The sequence below is a fragment of the Papilio xuthus genome, unplaced genomic scaffold (assembly GCF_000836235.2).
Source record: "Papilio xuthus unplaced genomic scaffold, Pxut_1.1 DF829660.1, whole genome shotgun sequence".
Taxonomy (NCBI): domain Eukaryota; kingdom Metazoa; phylum Arthropoda; class Insecta; order Lepidoptera; family Papilionidae; genus Papilio; species Papilio xuthus.
This window is the reverse complement of record NW_013528989.1, coordinates 2,802,309-2,811,016: the sequence shown is the minus strand read 5'-3', so window position 1 is coordinate 2,811,016 and position 8,708 is coordinate 2,802,309. Positions and strand designations below refer to the sequence as shown.

The 8,708-nt window shown below is 47.1% G+C and overlaps 2 protein-coding genes across 2 annotated transcripts in view; one reads left to right on the top strand and one right to left on the bottom strand.

The window, feature by feature from the left end:
* Positions 1–1,519: 1,519 nt before the first annotated feature.
* On the top strand, positions 1,520–5,480 carry LOC106116040 (uncharacterized). Its single transcript, XM_013309757.1, has 3 exons — positions 1,520–3,839; positions 4,022–4,415; positions 4,611–5,480. The coding sequence occupies exons 1-3, from the start codon at positions 1,535–1,537 to the stop codon at positions 4,612–4,614; spliced, it is 2,703 nt and encodes a 900-aa protein (XP_013165211.1). The 5' UTR covers positions 1,520–1,534; the 3' UTR covers positions 4,615–5,480.
* A 2,876-nt stretch (positions 5,481–8,356) lies between these two features.
* LOC106114788 (E3 ubiquitin-protein ligase RFWD2) overlaps positions 8,357–8,708 on the bottom strand; it is a 4,151-nt gene continuing 3,799 nt past the window's right edge. The window contains exon 8 of the mRNA XM_013308107.1: positions 8,357–8,708. Coding sequence (XP_013163561.1) covers positions 8,685–8,708 — 24 coding nt within the window. The 3' untranslated portion in view covers positions 8,357–8,684.

The following is an 8,708-nucleotide window of genomic DNA, read 5'->3' as shown; positions in this document are numbered from 1 at the left end:
TGTATGTGTGAGGTAGATTTTATAATAATAATTGAGCTCTGCGCTGTCAATACACGTCTCATGTCAATGTTTGCAAAATGCAAATGAAACAATGTATATTCAAAACATATTTTTATATTCAAGTTTTTTCTTTTGGTACAATACTCATGGGGTAATAAAGTTCATTTTGTACTTGTCTAGATCAAAGTTATTTACATTGAAGAAGTTCTAGTCAGAGCTGGTTAGCATTTCCGGCGTCTTGGGTGAGAATTTTGCGGCGATCTCTTTTTTGTTGTTGGAGAAATGTTCCAAAGTAATGTATGTTAGGTAGTTCTGCTGGGAGTACTTATGCCTGGCGCTGGCAAACTTATAATAAATTTATTTAAATTATGTTTATATTATTGTGCTTAACTTTGAAGCGTGTAATAATTTTACAACAATTTATAGATAATAAACAATGATATGAAACATTTTGCACACAATGTTTGTATCTGTAAGAGTTGAATCTATTTGTAGCATTCGATGCGCTCGTCCAGAAGTTTACAAGATGTATGTTTATTTATTTGTCCGTTCGTGTATAAGGTTCGCAGAATTTCCAAGGAGCGAGGTGAAGCGGCAAGCGGGCAAATACTTATTCTCGTATTTTATCAATTGTGAATGAATTGAACCGTAAATTGCAAATTTATGGAAAATAATTTCACACATATGTATCACAAAAATGTAGGTGAATATTATTTAACATGTGCACGTATAATGTCAACAATCTGTCCATTGCAATTTAGCTTGTCACTTGCAGTGCAAACCTAGTGATAGCAGGGTTGTTATCTCTCTGTAATATCCAGTAGACTAAGACGGACGTATTTGTATTTGTTATCATTTTAATGAGGCGGCTTAGCTTTTGCTACGTTTACGTATTCATTGGTTGGTGAACGGCGAACATTGTAAACGCAATATTCTTTCAGGTGATGGGATCTGATATGAATCAGAAACTGAAGAACGTCGTGCAGCATCTTGTTAAATTCGAAGAAGCGCCTAAAGAAATAAAGGGGAGACTGATCACTGACTGGTTCCGCGCGGGGGAGCGGTTGTTTAAGGAGTTCCACGATCTGGGCGTCGGCGCCGGCTGGCAAGCCGCCAGGGTCAGGGGCCAACCTGAGGTGACGGAGATCGTCGCCAAGGTTACGAGTAACCAGGACTGGCTGCAGAGCTTCATCACAATCTATCCTAACTTGAGAGTGGACCTGGAGGGCGCGGTGCCGGCGGTGGACGTGTGCAGGGTACGCTCAGGCGTCGAGTTCCTCCTGCGAGGGTTCAAGGGCATCAGCTCCCCCTTCGACAAGGTGCTGAGGAACCTCGAGGAGCTGGGTGAGCTGGAGGAGCTGGACGCACAGTTGCGCGTGTGGCTGAATACCGGGCACCGACCCGAGTTTTTCCCCGGCGACGTGCCCTCCAACACTCCCGACTCGCACTGGTGGTGGTCGTAATTCCACCTTCTAAAATAATAAATTCAAGACAATTCAAAGCCGTATTTCGTAGAGTTTAGAAAGCCATCAAGATGGATGTTTCGGAGTCGGATTGGGTGACGAGGGCCATCGAGAACGTGGACAGGTACCTGCACCGCGGCGGGCGCTGCCAGGGCGACGTGCCGCAGTTGCTGGGCGGCACCGACCTGCTCAATACGATCGGCATGGCCATGTGCCTACCCTTCCGCGACCCCGCGCGCTGGACCGACGCCGAGATGCGCCTCGCGCTCGATAACCGCCTCGTCTACTACGAGGGCACCGCGCGCGAGGCCATCGACGTGGTGGCCGCGCAGATCCGCAGCTGTTGCGGCGGGGACGACAAGAACTTCATCACGGTGCTGCCCATCGAGCTGTACTACCAGGGCAAGCTGTACGAGGTGCCGCTGTTCCGCGTCCGCCGCTACAAGGACAGTGGCCGCAAGTACTACGTCGACAACGTCGGCCGCAGCTACGACTCCGTCTCCGACTGGTACGATAACAGCAAGCTGCCGCCCTGCAAGATGGGCTACCCGCACAACCTCGAGCTCAAGCTGCGCCCCGGCTACGACTACTCTCACATCCTGATATCCTCGACCCCGCCCGCGCGGAGCGGCGCCCAGGCCGTGCGCGCCGTCGACACGGTTGCGGCGGTGGCCGGCATCGGTTCCGGCATCGGGCTGCTGTTTGCAAGCGGCGGGCTGGCCGCGCCGCTGGTGGTGACCGGCGTGGCTACGGCCCTCTGGGGTACCGGCCGCTCCACTGTGCAGCTCGCCGACCGCGCCATGCACGGCGAGACCGTCAACCCCTTCACGAACGCGGAGTCACGCATGATGTGGCTCGGCGTCGCCGCCAACCTGGTCAGCTTCGGCGCGATGGGCGCCTCCATGCGACTGGCTTCGCTCGCCGCGCGCGGCCAGACCATATCCAACGCCTTCAGGATTTTCGTCAACGTGGCCAACGGAACCACGGTGGCCGTGAGCGGGCTCGCCATCCTCGACACGACAGTGTTTCTGTGCAACCACAGCGAGGATCTTTCCGCTTCCGACGTTCTCATGCACGTCGCGTCGATCGCCTTCTGGACGAAGGGCCTCTTCACCTATAAGACGGCGGGCACCATCATCCGTGACGCCGAGAACTTTGCCTTCGCGCACATCGGTCGCGAGCTGAGCGGCGACCAGGCCACCGAGCTGACCCAGCTGCGCGTGCGCTTCGGCGACGACGCGCAGCTGCTGCGCGAATTCTATCGGGCGGCGCGAGAACACAACATCTCCGTCCGCAGCTTCTCGCAGATCCTGCTCGACGCTGGCTCCCACGGCAACCTGCAGTTCGACGGCCGGGGCAATCTGATCCTGCCCGGCGGGCAGACCTACTCGTTCGACTTTCTCAGCCGGCTGCCGGGCAACGTGCGGCAGCACTACTTCGACATCGTAACCAACCTGCGCCCGGACCAGACCGAGGTGTTCGAGAGCTTCCGGCGCTTCGTGAACGACGACATGAACCTGATCACGGGGCTGGACCGCGTCGCCAGCCGCTACAACGTGAACGCGCGCCAGGCCACCGAGGGCGTCATCGACTTCTGGCGGCGCTACAGCCAGATGAACCTGCCGGGCGGCGCCGAGGTGTCGATCCAGGAGGGGCAGCTGGTGCTGGGCACGGCGCCGCCGATCAGCATCCCGCAGCTGCCGCACCTGTCGCAGCCGCTGGTGCGCTTCATCGGCGAGCACCTGAGCCGCATGGACGCGCCGACGAGCCGGCACTGGCGGACCGCCATGCCCGTGCTGCTCACCCTCGAGAGCAGCGGCCTCTTCACGGCGTGCCCGGTGACGCGCATCGTGAGCAGCGGGCGCGCGGTGGTCTCTCTCAACGGGCAGCTGCACGTGAGCATCTACCGGCTGCAGGCTATGCCGGCGGAGGAGTGCCGGCGCATATTCGTGCTGGTGGGCGCGCTGCGGGCGGGCGTCACCGTCGAAGGGCTGCCCCCCGAGCTGGTGCGACTCGCGGTGCAGCGCCACCGGCTGCGGCTGGAGGTGCACCGCGCGGAGAGCGTGGCTTGGGCGCGCGAGCAGGCCGCTCGCAGCCCCGCGCTGCTGCGCCTGCTGGCCGGCGAGGGGCTGCTGGCGCACGAGCGCGACCGCCTGTACACGTTCCGTGCAACCGTGGACACGTACAAGGCGGCGCCATACATGGAGCGCATGCTGGCCTTCGCGAGGGAGATGGCGCCGCGCAACGTGGGCGAGTTGGTCGCCTACTGCGAGTTCGTCGTCAAGTACGTGGAGACGGAGAAGCTGGCGGTGGAGCGGCGGCTGCGCGACGGCACCCTCACGCTGCCCAAAAACGTCAGGAAGGCCGAGTGGACCAGTACGTCTAGTTCTGACTGTTTTATATAATTCTTCAAAGTAATGTGCGAACGCGTAAATTTTTCCTTTCCCGATTTAATTATTTTTAAGACGATCTTGGAATCTCTTCCAGATCTCCAAAGAGTAAAACTGATAGATGTAACGTTTAGATCTGTGTAAAGTATAATATTATGAACACAACAGGAAGTAAAGCGAGCGAGGCGGTGTTCCGGGACACGAGCGCGATGCGGCAGAAGCTGGGCGAGCTACTGGAGGTGGTGCAGCGCGAGGACATGGTGGGCGCGGCGGAGGTGCGGGCGGGGTGCGGGGACGCGGAGCTGGTGTCGGCGGCGCGGGGGGTGCGCGTGAGGTTCGGCAGCGCGGTGTCGGCCGCGTACCACATCTTCAAGCACCCCACGGAGCCCCTCGCCGCGTACGTGAGACTCGCCAACGAGACCATCCGCAGCTCCGCCACGAGGTGGTCGGTAACGCTGACGCAGGACGGGGACGCGCGCTCGCTGCGCTTCGAGAGCGAGGCGGGCTCCTGCGTGCTGCTGGAGCGGGACGGCCGCCTGCTGCTCTGCACCTTCTCCCCCAGGTGACCTGGCTTCCCCTCACTCCTCTCTATAAATGGATTGGCGGCAGCTTTACCTTCGTAACGATTTAAACGCGCCCGTTGATGTTACGTGACGGTTCATTATATCTATATTATTAGTTATAATCCAGACAACCGTCACAAACCTCAACCATCACCGCAAAAATACTACGTCTTATAGCCAGGCCATTTATACAGGTGAATGTTTCCACTTCAGTCACGAAACAGGTACGTGGAGGCAAGATGTGCTCATGATGACTCCATGTCTGTTGGCTGATGGTAAATCTGTTAGAAAACGGTATCATTTGTCGGTTCTATTTAAAGTAATAACCATGACTTCTGAAACATTTTAAGGTTACCTTTTTGATATATTTTTGTTAGTTATGTAAGTCTAGAAATATTTTTGATGTCTTTTATACTTTTCATTGCATTTATTTTATATGAACAGTAGCTAAGGATCCGCGACTTTGTTGTCGGAGGAGACAATTAAAAATAAATTATTTTTATAAAAAAAAAGGATTTTGGACTTACGCTCATTTTTACGTTTTTTTATTTGTATAACGTTTTGTAAATTAGTAATTGTAAAAGTTTAAGCCTATACGTAATAACTTATAATTTTAATGATTTTTGCTGAATAATATGTTTGAAAAATGTACTTGTATCTTATCTTTTGTAAAAGTTTTCTTGTCTGATTCTATCATTTAATGTTTCGTTTTTTATGTCATTATTATTAAATGATCATAAGGTCCCCTTCGTACACAAGGCTCGCCGCCACCGCCTTATTATACAAAAAGGCGACGGAAATATTTGAAACCCGGTGATTTTAGACGCTCAGTGACACGTCATGCAATGTCAAACAAATTCGTATACACAGCGCGCGTCGTCGACATTGTATTTTCACATCATCACCGGTCGCTCGCAACCTCGCATCGCTAATATCATCGTGAGAAAAGCCATTACCGAATAGACGACACGTCGACGATTCAGCAGTGTATTTTCTTTTATATCATAAGGTGGCAAACGAGCGAGCGGCCACCTGATATCGCTGAAATAGCGAAGTGACCGTTGCCCATAGACATACGCAATCGATACATTGCCTTCCTTTAATCGACGGAGGAGAGGATGCACAGAAAGAAAACATTTCCATGCATCCTTTCATCCGGAAAGTCCACTTCCCATCCTTTCCTTATAAGAAAAAAGGGTGGGAAGGGTGACTAAATTAGTCCTCCGGGACGCACACTCATCAGACTGTACTTGGAATAGCTTCCACTTGACGCCTGTCTTCTGTGTGGTCGTGGTATTTCACCGGGCCAGCCGGGACTATTCGTGCGAAGTTGTTAAAGCGGGCTCCACCACTGTGGACGGAGTCCGCGCTAAGTGTTGTTAGTTAAGACGACGCAAGTTGTACTGGTTTCTGAGCTTTATGTTTCCCTGTCTATAAAGGTGTTAACTATAATGGTGCTACTTTAGAACTAATAGTTTTTTTAAATAAATGTGTGTATTTAAATTGTGTGGTCGTTTTAATTTTTTCATTGCTATATGATGATATTCGTTTCCTACGTGACTTTATCCGATTTTCGTGGGACTCATGTAAAGAACGCCTGCAGTTGAATATATGCGGCGTGACAAGTAACTCAACATCGTGTTCAGACAAACACGATCTCGGTGCAGCGCCATCTGTTAGGGCGTAGCAGAAACAGCGCCAGCAGATGTGTAAAAACTACGAAAAATCACAACTATAGTAACGTGGAATAAATAATAAAAAAAATTAAAGCTAAAAGATGTTGGCTACCTTCCAGTTAAAGTCTTTTAAATCGGCGCAAATTTTTGTTATTTAAAACAGAGACATTCTAATTTGATTAATATAGATAAAGACAAAATAAAACTTATAGAGGGGTAAAGGTTTATTTACAAGATAACTGTGAGCAACACTTTACACTTACGCTTTATTTACAAGTTTATTGCTTTTTCTAGAATAAACAGTTAGTCTGGCAACCCAACTTCTCTTTTAAGCTGGCAACACTTCTACTTATGTACAGTCAGCGTCATATAGATCGTCACAGACAAGATATGCAAATATATAGGTACATCAAAAGTAATCAAATATATCGGTACAACAAAAGTCCTCAAAATAATAGATACATTCACCCTGCTCAAATACATCGGTACATACACAGCGTCAAATATATGAGTACATGCAAGATGCTCATAAATATCGTAGCAGCCACAGCGTCATAAGTAACGAAGCAGTCAAGGTGCGCAAAAATATCGGTACATTTGACAAAATTGAACTCTATCTCTATATACTTGTGATACAATTTGGAATAAACTACTTCTGTTACATTCATTTGACACTTTGTATTAACATTATAGGTTGTCCGGAAAGTTCGTTCTGATTTTCGATATAAAGCTTACAATAGACTGCAGCTGAAATGGATTCATTTTCGGATTTCCACCATTATCAAACGCCACAAAAATTTCTATATTGTGAATAATTTCATTTCATTGGTTGAGATAAAAACTAATTTTTAAAATTTTAGCCAAAAATAAAAGATGTTTTAGGTATAGAGTCGTACCAACATAATTTAAAAACATTTCCAAAAATTTAAAAGAACAGGGTTTCAATTTTCCTTATAAAGCGGCACGAACTTACTGGGCAACCCAATATTTTTCTTCTCCTGTCATAACGCTTAAATATATTATAAAAGTTTGTCACGCCGAATATGACGGATACGTAATAACTAATATCAAATTTTGCCTTGTCACAATATATACTAGTTTGGCGCAGTATTCTAATATGTTTGCCGTAATATGTAAGTTTACCGGTTCGAATCTCAGGCTACTTTTTTTTCAATTTATCAATCACGGGGTTATTTTTTCATAACCAGTAAAAATTTGGTAATGTAAAATTTTGCTCCACAATTTTTTTTTATAATTTTCGCTGTCGGGTAGAAAGAAATTTAAATAAAGTTAACAACAATTAGGTTAGACCATCGCGGGTGAAGTGAGTGGGCGGAGCGTGGATTGTCTTTGCGGGTTTTAAGAATGGTACGCGCGGAAACTATACGTATAAGTGTTATCTACATATGTGTGCGCGCCCACGCACACTGGAATGTTTATTGCAATCGACAAAAAAATTGATGTAGTTTGGATATTGACATTCAGTTTTTTTTCTTTGTTTCTTAAATATAATCAGTATCAGTAAAAGGTAAAAGTAAAAGTGTTATTTTTACCGGTACAAGTTTAACAAACATAAGTAATAAACAAATTACATGCCAATAGCATCGCTTTATCTCCTTCATTTTGGTTTGAAATAGAAAAGTACTTTAACGGTCAAACTCATTAGTCCAAGGCAATATCAAAAAGTACCTAATAACTACGGCGATAGAGTTTAATTACATGTGCTTCGATATTAAAATTAAAAAGTTTAAATATAAAAAAAAATAGTTGCTTGGGATTTGAACCGCCGAACTTACGTACCAACGGCGGCGAACGGTAAGGCCACGAGACCAAACTAGCATATGTGATGACAAACTTAAATTTGATGTTGGTTTTATCTACCTAATATCTGTCATCCGCTTCGAACACTTTTAGTAAATTTTGAAAAATGGTTTGATGCAAAGTGTCAAATGAATGTAACAGAAGTAGTTTATTCCAAATTGTATCACAAGTATATAGAGATAGAGTTCAATTTTGTCAAATGTACCGATATTTTTGCGCACCTTGACTGCTTCGTTACTTATGACGCTGTGGCTGCTACGATATTTATGAGCATCTTGCATGTACTCATATATTTGACGCTGTGTATGTACCGATGTTTTTGAGCAGGGTGAATGTATCTATTATTTTGAGGACTTTTGTTGTACCGATATAATTGATTACTTTTGATGTACCTATATATTTGCATATCTTGTCTGTGACGATCTATATGACGCTGACTGTACTGACATCCACGAAGATATCAACTAACACATACACTTGGACACTTATTTAAAGATAGAAGAAATCTAACATCTTGCATCTATTTTGTGGGTAGACAGATGTTGTTCTCTTACCGTTCACTAAATCTTTTTATCTTGAATTTTTGTATTTTTTAGAGTAAAATTTCACAACACTAACAACTCAATTTAGCGGGTGGACAGCTATAGGTTTCTATTTGGCACAATAATACAATTTTTTTTCCGATCCCCCTGCAAGTTTCACACAGATCTCTGCGAGTCGGAGGGAGACTAGTGCTGACGGTGGTAGAGGTGAAGGTGTGGAGGTGCAGCACTAGACGAGCTCGAGCACCTTGAT